Consider the following 15,382-nt stretch of genomic DNA (forward strand, 5'->3'; position numbering starts at 1 on the left):
GTGGGAGGAGAGACACGGGGAGGGACGCGAGTCCGACAGATGGAGGGGGAGGAGGAGGAGGAGGAGGGGGGGGGGGTATCGATGGGAAAGCGTTCGGGAGAGGGCGACAGAAGAAGGAGTCATCTTCTAACTCATTTCGTGTCCTATTCAGTGTATTTAACTTCAGCTACAAAGTGATCTGACCGCGGTCATACGTCGATGTAAGGACAGACCGCATCATTCATAAGCGCACCTTATTTAACGTTAGTTGACATTTACCCCAGATAATCTACCGGGCCAACAGCCATGCATTATTAATGTCTACTGAATATTATTCCCACTCAATGGAAAAGATGGTGCCGATAAGCATGTCTTAAATGGGAAAAGCAGGGTCTATATGCAGTTTTCTAACGTTAATTTGTGTCATATTTTATTAACTGTAATGCCGTTTGAAGTTGGAAAAATGTCAAATAAAAGGAAAGTTGTCAAGAGTAAAATGTTCATTACGGGTTGATTATCACCTGTTTGCAAACTACTCAACCCATGGTGCATTGCGGCTGCTTTACGTTCGAGTTTTGCGACGTTGTCATGGTGTTTTGCTCCTAACGTAAGTCACCACGGTTTGGCCCTGGTAGCAACCGAAGTAGCGCAAACATGTTTAACAAAAAAACACGGAGGAACTTTCGGCAGAGGAAAGAGAACTCCAGCGACGAGGAGGACGAGCAGAAGAACAGAGGAGACGGGGAGGAAGGGGAGAAAGCTCCAGCTGCGGTGAATAAGCTTCCCAAACTAGCCCAGGGCCGCGGCATTACGTGCAGCTCCAAGCGGGAAACGACGCCTCCCAAGTCGGACAGCAGCGCCGAAGAAGACGGGGAGACGGTGGAAGTGACAGAAGAAAGAGAAGAGAAGAACCAGGACAAAGATGGGGTTAAGACGAAAACAAACTCCATCCTCAGTTTCTCTGACGACAAAGAAGGTAAATAACTGTAGATATGGCTTTTTGAAAGATGTCAATATTTTCAAAGATGGACCCCAGCCATACGTTTACTCCAACGTACGGTAACGTTACAGCAACGTAAGAATAAACATTAATATTTATACATTTTCTTATATGTATTATATAAGTATAACTCATATTTTGTTTTGTGACGTATTAATAAGGCTGAAAAGAATATACATACTATTTAAACTACGCATTTAATCAGATTTCTGGCATTGGATTTTACAGCCTGTTCACTTTATTCGCCTCCTTTGCCTTGGGGGCAATTTCGTGTTTATGGATCTTTGATTTTGTTTTTTTCTGTCTTAGCTGAGGAGCCAACATTTAAACTGAGAAAGTCCTCTGATAAAGCTGTGCTGTTCAAAGTTCGGAGGAAGGAGGCTTCAGCTGCCAATACCAGCCAAAGCACGGGTAGGTGATGGAAATATTGGACGCACACATATTAGATATTACATACATGGATGTAAAACACACATTATGTGCCAACTTTTTAAGTACACTTACTACACCATTCTGATGTCTTTCATATTTTACTGTAATTTACATAAATGAGAGGAGACTACATAGTATGATCAATCAGATTAACTAGTTGCATAGGCTGGTGAAAAATATTTGGCCTTGAGTAGAGATATATTGATGCTGTTAAAAGGGGCTTATAAAAACTCTTTATCTGTAGAAAATGTGTGAGCCTACAAACTGCAAGTCGTAGTCATTAAAGCACGAGTTTAATCTCAATTCTGTATTCATCGAAACTATAATGTTGGCAAACAATCATCATTTTTTCCAACTTACATGGCTCCCTGTCTTTTCTCCCAGCCGCTGCACGTGAAGGTGTTGCAACTTCTGCTTCTCCCCGGCAAGATTATGGCAGTCAGGCTTCACCACGTGACATGCACCGTTATGATGATGACGAAGATTATGATGATGATGACAGTGATGTCAGCTCTCTCTCAGCTGCATCAGCCACAGCCTCAGACTCCAGCTGCTCTGCTGCTAAACCAAGTACGTGTTTTTGTGGGCGTTCTCCACAGAAGCTGTTTTGACCAACTCAAAGGGATGAAATGCTCTGCTCACATATTTGGTCAGAAGAGATCTTCATTAATATTTGTATTAAACACACCAAGTTACTACTTGCATTATTACATTTTCTGCAGCTGTATTAATTATTACTGTACATCCATTTTACATACTGCCACCTGACAAAGTTAGTCTCATTCCACCTTCAACTGAGACTATTAAGCAATATATCTCTGATTGCTCTTGCACATTGAAAACCATTTACAGATATACAGTATAATTGTTCTTATTTTCAGTACACACTGAATGCCCTGTCATTGCCACTAGTCAGAAAAATAGTGATTATTTCAAGCTTTGTTAAGATGGAGAATTTCTGTTACGACTGACTTGCTTCTGTTATTGCTTTTGATATCTGGTATGTTTGGTGTTGGCATCTATTTGAATGTGTCAACGGTTGTATCTTTGTTTGTGTGCCATACAAGTTCCTTGTATGTATACCTGGTCTCATCATCTGTCCATTTGTTTTTACAGTAGTTATCCCCAATGCTGAAGAGATCAAGGCAGCCAGGCGGCAGCGTCACAACACTCAAGCCCAGAAAGAGTTCATTTCCCTGCGTAGAGATGGCCACAGCTCTGCTGGTAGCACCCCAGAGCACTACAGCAGGGAAGAAGAAAGAGTTGATGATGATGAGCATGATGATCACGAGAGAAGAATCGAATTTGCCCCAAGACTGAAGAGCATCAGGGAGAGGATTGCAGAGAAACTAGGTATGAGAGGAAGGGATACATTCATGTTTTGGGGATATCAATCTTAACATGGAATTGGATGGGATGTTTTACCTGTTGTTGGGATTCAAATCGTACTATTTTGAATGTTTGCGTCTAATCCAGGAGAAAGCGATGGCAGTTTCTCAGGAACTGATGGAGAAGAGCAGAAACTTTGGGAGGAGACGCAAATTGAGAAAGGAGTCAAGAGACTGCCAGGAGGACAGGTGAGATATTGAGGCAGCCCTTGTTCTCTTTGTCCCTTGTTAGTGTGAAATTGGCCGCTCTTGAATGGTGCAATAGTTTCCTTCGAAAGACTTCAGCCATCTGCTGGTGTAATTTCTCCCCTCGGTACTGCAACATTAATGTTCTTTATCCTCTTCTATTTTCTTTCCCTCAGAGCCCATCTGGCAGTGAATCCAGCAGCTACAGCAGCAGCAGTTGCAGCAGGCGAGACAGAGGACGTCAAAAGAAGAGATCCACAGGACTCAGAATCCCAACTCTTCCTTCCATCAGTATCTCAATGGTCAAGAAAAGAATCACTGGAAAGTAAGTTTCCACTAACTTTATTTGCCTTGAAATCATAAATTATAAAGATAACACTCATTTAAGAAATATTGGTTGGACATGCCCCAATATTGAAATATTTACCAATAAAATGGTAAAGATATTTTCCAATTCATACAAATACTACTGAACTCGTCACTTCACTCCACCGCTTTCTGAGGATTATTGTTTTCTTTTATTTCTAGACTAGACTCTCTGAAGGAGGTGCACAGAGCACGGCAGGCAGAGCTGAGGAGGATGGAGAACGATGTTGAGGGAGCTAAAACCTCGGCAGAGAGTCTGGAGGAAAGTTCCTCAGAGAAACAGCTGAGGTTTTACAGGGCCATGACCATCTATGTCCACAACCTGGTGGAGTGCCTACGAGAGAAGGTCAGAAATGAGTAAATCTGTTCCGTGATTGTCTGCTGTTAATTCTTATATAATATTACATTTAAAAAATAATGAATAAAGATGATATAATTGAACATTGAACTGCACCTCTCCTAGATGTTGACACTCTAACAAATAGCGCTGGTTGTTTGTGAGAAAAAGTTTTAGTCTTTAGAGCTGGAAAGGCGCCAGCTTAGGTAGACAAATTTGATAGAATGGTTATTGTAATCATTGTAACGTATGCAAATTGTGTATACCACATTTAATGATTAGGTGAAAAAGTAAGGATATTTTAAAACATCTGATCTGATTTCTCTCTCCATTTAAATATCTGTTTAAAGATCCAAGCATTTTGTCTAACATTGAACAGCTGGGATAAACTGGAAGCTGCAGAGATGACTCCTTTCTAAATACAGATGATGATAATATGCTGATTGGGTATACGAATTTGATCATTGACAGGTTATGGAGATCAACTCACTGGAAATGGAGTTGCACTCTCTGCTGTCTGACCAGACGGATGTGCTGTTAGCACAGAGACGAGAGAGGATCCAGGAGCAGGCCGACCTTCTGCAGCAGCTCAGCTGTGAGTTACATCTCTCAGTTCATTTGTGTATCTATACAATATGTATTTAACTGTATTTGTCTTCCTTAGATCTTGTCTAAGGAAGATTACACATTAACTGGATTTTTTCAATCAGATAACACAGATGAGCAGAGTGGCGGCTCCACCAATAGAACAGAAGCTCAAGGGTGAGTGCATAAATATTTATTTCAAGGTAACATTTTTTCACGACATGATTAGTTTCTTTTTCATATATAGAATATATTCTATAAATAAACAAAATATTGCATTCTGTTATAGTAAATTAGATTTACAAAATGAGAGACTATGTACATGGTGAAATGTTTACCTCATATGATACAACTTGAAAAAAAATCGCACAAGAACAGCAGTTGTGAGGACTCAATCTCACAAAAGTCTCGTCTCAGTATGTTATCTAAATTCACGACAGTTTGTATGGTATTTCTCTGACATGTTGCAGTGAGGTGGACTCTGGTGTGAATGCTGAACAAGATGTTGATATACCTGAGGACTCCCAACTATCAGCCGAAGAGGAGGAGCAGCTGCAGAAGACGATAGGTGAACCTACATAGCCGGGTTTTAATGGAACTCTTGCACTATGAAGTGCGACACAGCTGAAATATAATCCTATGTAGTAAACGGAAGCAGAAGTCCAGGCTGAATTATTTTGTCTGACCCTTTCCTTTTCCCTCGGCAGCTGATATCCTGCAGAGATCCCAGGCAGTGTTTTCTGACGTCCAGAGCGAGTTCTGCGACGTTAAGAAGATTCTGTCCCGATTTGAAGAATGGAGAGGATCGTACTCTGACTCTTACCACAGTGCCTACATCTCACTGTGTTTGCCCAAGTTGTTGAACCCCATCATCAGAAATAACTTGCTGGCCTGGAACCCACTGAAGGTACATTGCGGGCACGTTCACAGAGAAGAGCTCATACATACGCACAGAGGCCATGACACAACTTGTGACATCATGTGTCCATGTCATTCGTATGTTTCAGAGCGATAGTGGAGACTTTGAAAACCTCCCGTGGTTCACAGCTGTTGAGACCTTTTGTCACGGTCATGGCTACGAGGAGCTCGAACACACAGACCGAGAGACACTGTCTAATGTCATCGAAAAGACTGTCATACCAAAAATAACAGGTAACTCACGCTCTCCCTCCCTCACTATTTATGCTAATACAACTTTCACACACTTGTACTCATCCACCATATTTCAATTAGTGTCATATATACAAGTGTTTTGGAGCTCGGGGGGCTTCTCAACAATTGAAAGCAAGCTGGCGTCAGATTCTTCCGAGCGATCCATCGTGTTAGAACGATGCCCCAACACGCGCTCCTCGACCTCCTCAGCAGTTAGTTTGCTGTCATTGATGTGTCAAAGGACAAAAACATAATTTCTTCTTTTTTCTTTTCTTTCTTTGGCTGTGCTTAGCCTACGTGGAGCTGGTGTGGGATCCCATGTCCCGCCATCAGTCGGTCTGTCTGTCAGGTGTTTGTCACAGACTGAAGGACGACTATTCCATCTTTGAAGGAGAGCAAAGTAAACCAGTCAAGGTAAAGTGAAAACTGACATAATTGTCAACACAGCAGTTATCACGCTTTTCTTTTTTAGTCCCTTTTTAACGTTTGAAGTAGGGATGGGAGGTGGTTTCTATTGGCATAAAGCCTAATTGTTACTTGAGATCAATCTGATTGTCGGGGGTCTGGGGGGTGGGCATCATTGCTTTTGGCTTCCTACAAGACACACAATATCACTGCATCGTTTTCCTTTCAACATTTTTATCTTATCTTTCAATACCTCAATCATAATAATTAACGTTAAAATACTTTTGCGGGGCGCAGAGGAAACTTGTGAGTTTTGGATTAATGGAAAACAGACGACAAACTAGTTTCCAAGTTAAGGATGGAAAATGAATGCGTGCTCGGCAGCATCAGCCGAAGTTACGCCATAATTCTACAACCCCACGGTGATTTTACAAAGCTTTTATATCTAAGGATTATGACAAACATAAACTATGTATAATTACAGGTGTCCCATATTGTCAATGTGCAATACACAATATATTACTATGTTTGCTTTAATGTGTATTTGTGTCCTATGCAGACGTTCAAGGAGGCTGTGATCAGCCGACTGAGGAGCTGCGTGGATGAAGATGTCTTCATTCCACTTTACCCCAAAAAGTCAGTATCTCTCGCCATGTCTCTTTAGTTTATCCATGATGGACTCATTTCAATGACAAACCTCGCTGAGGACTTTTCTCTATCCACTTGCTCGTGTTCTCAAATAGGACATTTTTCAGCTAAATCATTATATAAAATGTGTTGATTAATAACCTTTTAACTTTGATGTATTGTTTAAAGATAAGGTCAAATCACTTCATGAAAGTTCTGTAGTATTTGAATATAATCTATAACCAGTTTGTTTTCCAATTTAGGTTCCTAGAAGACCGGTTGTCTTCTCAGTGTCGCTTCAGGGATCAACAGTTCTGGACGGCCATAAAAGTACTCCACTCTTTAAGACTTAATTGTTTTTCTACCCAAAGTGTGGAGTTACACTGTTCCTATTCGCCGTTTGTTGATCATTGTTTTGTGTTTTGTTTTAGCTACTAGGTAACATTGGAAAATGGGATTTTCTGCTTCCTGAGTCTGCTTTGAAGGAACTGATGTTGGACAAACTGCTGAACCGATACCTGATGATCACCATGTGCAGCCAGACGCTGTACAACAATGCTGTTAAGGCATGCCGAAAGGTGTTTACATTTAAAACATTTGGGATCTGTTCCCTTGATCAAGCTCTGGTTGCTGTCTATCCCTCACGCTTTTTATTGTTGTTGCTTAACCTCCCACTACTTTATGCTTCGTCTCTCTACAGATAGGAGACAGTCTGCCGCTCTCTTGGTTCAAAGGAGAGAATGCATGTCTGCCTCAGCTCCAGAATTTCAGAAACTTTCTTGTTCAGGAAGTTCATACCATCTGCAAACAGCAGCCTCCTGAAGATCCAAACACCCGGTAATAAAAAAACACTTTCTTCCATTTGAAATATTTTCACGTCAAAATGAAATGAACCTTTTTAAACTGCTTAGTGACTGCTAAAATCTATAGTGCTTATTTTTATTCATTTCATTTATTGATGGATGGATGCAACAGCATTTGGAAATAAAGGTCAACTCCATATTGAGTGACATAAATTACAAAAGGACAGATTGTAATTAGTGGTTATCATAATACCACCTTGTAGATCGGACTGATTTCCTCCCTACGTTTATAACCACTCGTATCACCTTGTGTGCCCATCACCTGTAGGTCTTCTGTGGTTGAAGTGTTGCAGATTTTGAGTAGGATCAGGTGCAATGACTCCATTATGGCAATAGCAGAGAAATACCACTATGAAGATGCCATCTACACTCACCAGCTGCTGAACCAAGACACCATATGAACAACAAGCTATGAAGATCAAACTGAAAACAGTGTTATTCTGTCATTGTACAGCAGGAAAGGGATGGATTTGACAACCACACATCCATCTGTCTCTTTTTAGATAACCACTGCTGTCAGACCAACACTATTTATATACTGTAAATAAGTGTGAGCCAACCAATGGGAATAATAATAATCTGTTTAATAAAGGACATGGCCAAGAAAAAGGTAGAGGAAATGTAATTCCCCCACCTGCATTTTAATAGATTTTATTTCAGTCTGTTTTGTACAGGAGATAACTTTCTATGAATAAATATTTGAAGTTTTATTTAGAGTCTACAGCCAACGTGTTGATAGTTATTTACAGTATATTTGTTGACTGGCAGGAAATAAACTAGGATACGTTTGGAACTGAAATCTTATTTGTCACCTGAGGATCGTCATAGAAGTGATGTTATCGACAGTAGAATAATGAGTGTTCTCTGGATGAGATTAGATTTGTGCATCAAAGTATTTGGCTTTGACAAACTCATCATATCACCATACAACTACAATAAATTTAAAGGATATGTATGAATAGTTAATTCACATCAGCGCTTTCTGACTGGAAATGACTAAGGCGTGGCGTGCTTCGTTGCTCAACACCCGCGCCTTTGGTTGAGACCAAAAGTGGAAAGCATACATAAAACATAAAAATTCTTAGATTTGGTTTTATTTATCAGGCGCATACAAAGCAAAGCACACCAAAACAACCCTCCAAACATTTGTCACATGCACATAATGCGCAAACATGAAAAACAATCTTTTGTGACAAAGTTCTTCAGATAAATAAACTAGCAAAACTCAAACTGTCCACACAAACAATTGTTAACAAAACAGCAGAGGAGATATATTCAGTCTGAAGCAACAACTGGATACGTTTTCTCACAAGGCTCCAAAGCAAACAGTTGGGTGTATTCAGCTGGATGATTTTAATATAGTCCAAGCGTGACCTATGAAGAACAAAGCTATCAGGATGTTAAGCCACCAGCAGTCATGCTCGTCCACACACACGTAGCATGAAGGTGCGGCAACTGATGGTAATATAGTTCTTATAACCAAATGTTACAAACCAAATCATTTATATGATGAAAGGCCCTTTCCAGATGATTTTCTCTTATCTCCAGATAGTGTAGTGTTAGAGGGAGACTGGAAACAACAATTTTGGCTCAATTAGATGAAACTGGACAAAATCCTCCTTTAATTAGTAAATATGTAGGCAAATTTAAACTGTTTATACATGTTATTGTAATAAACCCAAGGGGAGACCTGACACGTTTATGACTGAACAAAAAAATGATATGATGCAGAAAAAAAATCACCTAAAATACGGTTAGAACTTCATCTGAAGGTGCACTCCATCTCTAGTTAAGGTGCTTGTGACGGAATAGTTGGAAACATTCCAGTTGATATTATTGATATTAGTAAGTGCCGAGTATGGCATCGTTGGGGGGGGCTCATGGGGGGTGGAAGAGACTTTAGATGACAGAGAACTGGATGCCGTGTTTGTTGAGGCGGTCCGTCAGCGTGGTTTTTGCAAAAGCAGCTCCTGGAGTATAAACTCCTCCCCTGGAAATATGTGGATCAAAAACGTTGCAATGTGAGTTCTCACTTCCTAAATGTTATTGTATTTCACAGTGCCCCATCGTCTATTTTAAGTCTATTCAAATAAACAGAATACACATTCAATTTCAATCTGGTTTATCATAGACCAGCTGTTATAAGGGCAGGTGCCGCATACATGGACCAACCTAAACAATGTGGGCAGCACCTGGGGAAATTTAGATATTTCAAATGTTTGCCCAGGCATGACGTTGGCCGTATCTAGAGTTAGAATTTGATGCGACTGTTCTGGGATACTGAAGAAACTCGCCAAACGGCACTTTGAAGAGAACTTGCTCCTAATTCTCCTGATGGATCTCTCTTAAAATGCTACACACTGTTCCTGAAGTAGTTCACGGTGTGTGCAGTCCATGTCAAGTAATATTTGGGTATGATAACTTACGTCTTGGGCAAGGCCGCGGGTTCGTTGAGGATGGTTAGTGCAGCCTGTACCATGGCGATGGGCGTGGCCACATAGCCGCATTCTGAGTAATACAAAAAACACAAAAGAATAACAATAAGACACAACGAGAATGGTGTTAAACAGGCCAGACCGGGAACCAGTTCTTTCGTACTAAGATTTCCCAGTTACCTGGTCCCTGAACCAGTGTGCGGATCTTGGCGTTAGGTTTCCCCTGGGAGGGGTCCTGTCCCTCGGTGTAACCTTCCCCATAGAAAGCAAACTGGAAGGATGACGCCTCCATCTGATACAAACATGGACACACACACACACACACACCCCAATACAGAGAATCTTCTTTTTAGCACTCGCAATAAATAATAGTTTTAATTACAGAGAACTTTTCCTAGTACTCAAAGACGCTTCAATAATTGTTGTCAGCCCTTTACCTGCTTTCTAGTTGGTCCGGCCTTGGAGAAGAGTCCAAAGGAGAAGAACTCGGGGTGCTGAGGAGGGAATTAACAACGGAAGCATGTAAACGTTTACCAGCACACAATGTGTGTACTCTGACTGAACTTGTTGAAACTGAAAAGACATGGTCATTTCATGCCATCTTTGTTTACCTTGATGAGTAGATTGCGCCCAAAACTGAATTTGACCAAAATCCAGAACATCATTCCAGCAAACATCAGCTTGGCGATGTTGCCAATACCTCCTATTCCGGCGTACGCTCCATACTGAACCTAAAGTAAATAACAAAAATAATGGATTCAATGCTCAACAAATATAGCTGGGAAAGCACCACAATGCCTTCTATTGTCATAATTAGAAAATATAAACTGTCCAAAGAATTTGGAAATAGTCTCCAATTAAAATATCCTATTCAAACCTATTTTATACATCTGTATTCTATAAAAGTAAAGTTGATCAAAAATGGAACAAGTTAGCAGGATGTTTGCCCCCCCAAGAAAATATGGTTGGAAAACCCTGATTAGCAGTCAAAAAAGCTCAAAACCAGCCCTGCCGAAAAAGGTACAAAGCTAATCGGTCACATCTGTAAAACTTAAACTGATGTTTCATTGGAGGAATAATGTGCAGAGACAATAAAGGCTGACCGGTTTAGCGTTATATTCCTCCACCACAAAGCGCTGAGTTCTCTTCACAACGGAGGGGTCGGAGCCCATGAACGGCACCGTGTACTGCTGGATCTCATTGCTAAAGAACAAATTCCCCCTACACACACACACACACACACACACAAAGAAAGTTATACACCCTGAGAAAAGACAATACCATCAAAGTGTGGTCTAACTTTAGAACATGCTCTTGTTTGCACTGAAGGATGGAGAGATTTACATTTTACCAGATAAGGATTCAAATGTGTTCAGAGGATTATCCATCCGCTGCCAACTCATTGCAGATTACATAGGAGTATGCGTGTCGGCTGATAAGTGAAGACAAACTAAATAAAAATAGTAAAGATAAGTTTGAGGCCTTTTTGCAAATGGTGTTGTCACTTTATGGTTTGTCAAATATTGCAATCTGGATTGGCCCAACACGCCTTGTTCCAAAGTTTATCCAAACAGTCTGTAACCAAATCCAACATTTTTAAGTGAGTCTTTCTAGTATAAAACCAACTCTAAAAAATAGGCTATATAAGAACCATTAACAAAAAGTAAAAAAGATTTGCTCTCCCTACTCTACGTACCTGCGTTTCAGCTTAGCACCAACAGCAGGGAGAGGTTTGTGATTAAACTTCTTCCTGAGACTCTGCAGCTTCTGGCTGTCGGAAAAACCGTAGATAGCGGACTGCCAGGTGCCATCGTGGATACATCCGCCCTGATGGGGGACGACGAAGACAAAACATATACAAAGGCTGAGAATGTGGAGGAAAAAAAAAAAAATCGAGCACAAAAGCAAACATAGAGAAATGTCCCATTGGAGACTAACGTAGTTACATACATCATCACCCGAGCCGACAGTCAGGAAGCTCTCCACTGTGGTCAGCGTTCCTGTGGGTGAAATAAAATGAACCGAGACAGTGAGTGGACCGCTGTGTATCCATCTCAGACGGGAGACGTCCATCCTGTGCATATCAGTGCGTACGTACCTTTGAACTGGTCTCTGGTGTAGAGGACTCCCATGTCCGCAGGTATGGAGTCAAATCCACAGCTTCCTATGATGTACACACCTTTTTCAGCTGCCTGGCTGCTGTAGTTCAACTGCATGCCCTCCAGAAACTGAACACACACACACGCACCACTGTGTAAATGCACCGATAGAAACAAGGTGTAAAGGTTATTGTCTAAAATGTAAGATTCAACTCATTTGAAAGAGCATGACGTCACGTCATGCTCCCTCCTAACCCAACGGTTTGTCCCGTTGGGTTAGGAGGGTGGGGGTCGGGGAGATCAATGTCGGGTCCACTTAACATGCACGTACAGAAGATTTGAATTGTTATACAACTATTTTAGTGAAGTGAAAAATTATTTAACTTTCATTATTTTTTGGCATTTAAATGTTTCAAAGGTTAAAACCCAGTGTGTAATATAGCAATCTAGGGACTAAATGGCTGCTTTAATAGATAATAATAATAATAAATGCAAATTTACCAATTTCGTTTTTTCAAACAAAATGATCAGTTGTTCATTTTGAGAGATCAGTCTCATTTTCTTCTTTGGATGTTTATTTTTTTTCTTAATAAAATATTTAATTCAAAACAAACCAATTGAATAAACAGTACAAAACCTCCTTGCAGCATCTTACAGCATACCTGAGGCTCTCCACTGATGTCAATATGGTGGGACCCATTCTCCACACAGGCTTTGACCACTGGCTCGCCATAGAACCTGTACTACACACACACACACACACACACACACACACACACACATTAATACACTGTGCCACTTTTTCCTCTTTTCTTTCCAACTTGGGTTGATGGTCTATGCAGAAAACTGCAAAGCGTGATCAGTTTTCGTTGACCTTTCTGATTATACATTTATGCAGCCCTTATCTAATATAAGAAGTAATTTGTAAGGCATTCATCCAGTCACTCTGACATACCAAGAAATAAAAAAAACACAACTCAATGTCATCTGTATGTCTGGGGTCTTGTCTTGCATGTCACAGTTTATTGTTACATCCGGACAACCTAATGTGCACACAAAAAGTGGGCCGAGTGGGAAGGTTGCACACGGCCTCTTCTGTCAAGACACCATGACGCAAAACCATATATTTCTTCACATACAACTAATTTTTCTACCCCAACTTGCTATTATCTCTCCTCACCATATCCATGATCAACAATCCACAGTGAATGTCCTCTGTGTAATTTCTTCAGTGGCAATCCAAACCAACACTGCCGTTAACTTGTTTATTGTGCAGTCAAAAATGTTGTATGTTAATGTTCAATTTGAGATGTAGGTCAAATGACTCATGAGGTTTATGGCTAATTTGTGTTCTCTCTAATCTTTTTTTCTTGATACTATACCCTGCAGAGAGAGGTAAATTGTCCCTATTTAACAATCTTTGCTCAGGTACCATGCAGCTTACAGAATACTGTGCAGTCTCTCACCCTGGTAATAGATTTATCACATACATTACCTTTTAACAACAGTCCAACAGTCCAAATCTTTTTGACTTCAGCTTTTTGCCTCAGTTTTAACCAAACAGGCAAAGTGCTGCTGTACAAAACCGTAGAGGTTACTGCAGGGGAATCATTTGATTTGAAACTAGACCCTGAATGAAAACCAGGACGCAAAGTGCTTCTGGAAACCCACATTTCCCTCTGACTTTAACACAATACAACTTATTGTGTCCTGCAAGTCAGTAGCTATCATTGCAAATAAAGGCTGCTCTGTGTGTGTGTGTGTGTGTGTGTGTGTGTGTGTGTGTGTGTGTGTGTGTGTGTGTGTGTGTGTGAGTATGAGAATGAGAGAAAGCAAGAGGGAAAGAGAGCTATGTCGAGCTACACCGATTCAAATAGAAGATGCTAACATACCAATGTTGTGAGATGATTTGAGAAAAAAATAGTTTGTGTCATGTGACGGAGCAGGTTCTGTTGTATGGCAAAGACGAACACACACACGTCTACTTACAGGCCCCACGCAGTTGAGAACAATTACAGCCTGTTTGCACATGGCTGCCAGGGAGTCTGGTTCCCCGACATCTGCCACAATGATGTCCACCTCTGACCTGAGCTCAGGCTTATCTGAAAATACAAGCAGCCTTTAGAATGAAGGATTTTAAACCTGTAACTTGCTAAAACCATATATGCAGCATTTTCGGCTTAAAACAGACAGTGTTAAACTGAATGGCTTGTCAGGCTGTGTGCACAAGCTGTGTGTGTGTGTGTGTGTGTGTCCATGCAGTGGAATTGTTCCATCAGCTGTTTGCACTCCCCGAGGAGACAGTACAATAACTATCTAATCGTCTGGAAACTCACATTACAATCATGACAGTAGAATAGCTCACTGGTCTCAATTTAGTAATAGACTTAATTTTACATATTTATTGCATCTATACAAATAATTCAACAGGAAATACTGGCATACTAAAAACATTTAACAAAATGTATTTATTGTAGTGAAAGTGTTGGATAGAGCTTTTCAACAAGGAGAATTTCCAGTTTTTCTGTACTTTGGAACTGAATGAATGCTGGTTAAACAGAAAAACACATTAAGACATCTAAAATGACTTTAATGGGCATTTTCAGGCTTAAAGTAGTTTACTCAATCAATAAACCAGACTGGAATCCCTTAATAATCCCAGCATCGTAAATGGAAAAGGTTATCTTTTTGTTGCAACGTCGCCTGTACTCTGTACCTCAACTGATCACTGCCATTGAGACCAGCTTAGATAGATTAGTCATCCTGAGTTAAGCCACTTCTGCGTGCTTTAAAAATAGGAAATTAAATACAATTTTCAAATAATAGGCGCAGTCTCACCAAATGCACTACCCTCGCTTAGGACATTGAACAGTCGAAATTGAACAGTAGAATTGAGAAGCTATCTCTGCTGCAGAATTAGTCTGAACATAGAAAACGAATTGTTTAAATAACGTTAAATGACATACCGAGGACTCCGGCGGCCTGCTCCAGAACTTTTTCTAGCTTTTGCTTGCTCCTGCCTGCCACGGCCCATTTCAGGTTCCCCCTTGGACCCTCGGACACGTTTCGGGCTACCTCCTCCACCACGAACTGTCCAGTGAACCCAGAGGCTCCGAAGATAACCAGGTGGTAAGGCCTGTTGGATGATGTTTCAACCCGCGCCATGATGACAGCAAACAGCCTGGAGGATCTCACTGCGATGCTTGCTTCACCTCTCAGAGAGACTGACAGGAGAGGGCAGGACTGCGTGGTGCGGTTTTGACAGCGCCGCTTTCTACTTCCGTAGCAGCACTATGCTAATGTGCTAACCGATACTAACAACAGCAGTAGTTTGTTTTTTTTCTCCCAAAACAAGTGCTTGGAAATAAATTGTGTTGCGTTTGTTTGAAGCAAATTATATGTATAGTTATGCTCGATCTATCAGCTACTTATACTTTGTTTATTTTAAGATTTGCATGCTAGCATGATAACTTCCTTGGTTTTCCCCTTGGAAGTTCTGATTGGCTTTAGTTAAAGTCGCCTGCCAAT

General features: G+C 40.8%; 2 protein-coding genes across 2 annotated transcripts; one reads left to right on the forward strand and one right to left on the reverse strand.

The window, feature by feature from the left end:
* The first annotated feature begins 319 nt into the window (after window positions 1–319).
* On the forward strand, window positions 320–8,043 carry gcfc2 (GC-rich sequence DNA-binding factor 2). The gene is made up of 18 exons (XM_037455008.2): window positions 320–955; window positions 1,289–1,390; window positions 1,796–1,981; window positions 2,528–2,764; window positions 2,888–2,988; window positions 3,162–3,310; window positions 3,514–3,697; window positions 4,160–4,283; window positions 4,399–4,450; window positions 4,744–4,841; window positions 4,981–5,180; window positions 5,281–5,425; window positions 5,718–5,839; window positions 6,390–6,466; window positions 6,721–6,787; window positions 6,889–7,035; window positions 7,158–7,294; window positions 7,589–8,043. The coding sequence occupies exons 1-18, from the start codon at window positions 634–636 to the stop codon at window positions 7,719–7,721; spliced, it is 2,583 nt and encodes an 860-aa protein (XP_037310905.2). The 5' UTR covers window positions 320–633; the 3' UTR covers window positions 7,722–8,043.
* A 353-nt stretch (window positions 8,044–8,396) lies between these two features.
* LOC119198148 (saccharopine dehydrogenase-like oxidoreductase) lies at window positions 8,397–15,363 on the reverse strand. The gene is made up of 12 exons (XM_037455053.2): window positions 14,821–15,363; window positions 13,844–13,956; window positions 12,517–12,597; window positions 11,854–11,983; window positions 11,706–11,755; window positions 11,452–11,582; window positions 10,859–10,976; window positions 10,367–10,486; window positions 10,193–10,249; window positions 9,936–10,047; window positions 9,747–9,828; window positions 8,397–9,310 (listed from the first exon to the last, which is right to left on the reverse strand). Exons 1-12 carry the CDS (start codon window positions 15,017–15,019, stop codon window positions 9,220–9,222), a joined length of 1,284 nt encoding a protein of 427 aa, XP_037310950.2. The 5' UTR covers window positions 15,020–15,363; the 3' UTR covers window positions 8,397–9,219.
* Window positions 15,364–15,382: the final 19 nt, after the last annotated feature.

This window comes from Pungitius pungitius, chromosome 4 (assembly GCF_949316345.1).
Source record: "Pungitius pungitius chromosome 4, fPunPun2.1, whole genome shotgun sequence".
NCBI classification, from domain to species: domain Eukaryota; kingdom Metazoa; phylum Chordata; class Actinopteri; order Perciformes; family Gasterosteidae; genus Pungitius; species Pungitius pungitius.

What these genes read in the sequence shown, in the direction of transcription:
- gcfc2 (XM_037455008.2), top strand. Translation starts at nt 634, where the DNA reads ATGTTTAACAAAAAAACACGGAGGAACTTTCGGCAGAGGAAAGAGAAC. An exon ending in CTGCTCTGCTGCTAAACCAA is followed by an intron (nt 1,982 to 2,527) that starts GTACGTGTTTTT and finishes TTGTTTTTACAG; the next exon opens with TAGTTATCCCCAATGCTGAA. An exon ending in CCTGAAGATCCAAACACCCG is followed by an intron (nt 7,295 to 7,588) that starts GTAATAAAAAAA and finishes CATCACCTGTAG; the next exon opens with GTCTTCTGTGGTTGAAGTGT.
- LOC119198148 (XM_037455053.2), bottom strand. Translation starts at nt 15,019, where the DNA reads ATGGCGCGGGTTGAAACATCATCCAACAGGCCTTACCACCTGGTTATC. An exon ending in CTGTCGGCTCGGGTGATGAT is followed by an intron (nt 11,583 to 11,705) that starts GTATGTAACTAC and finishes GTCCCCCATCAG; the next exon opens with GGCGGATGTATCCACGATGG. An exon ending in AGGAATATAACGCTAAACCG is followed by an intron (nt 10,487 to 10,858) that starts GTCAGCCTTTAT and finishes TATTTACTTTAG; the next exon opens with GTTCAGTATGGAGCGTACGC.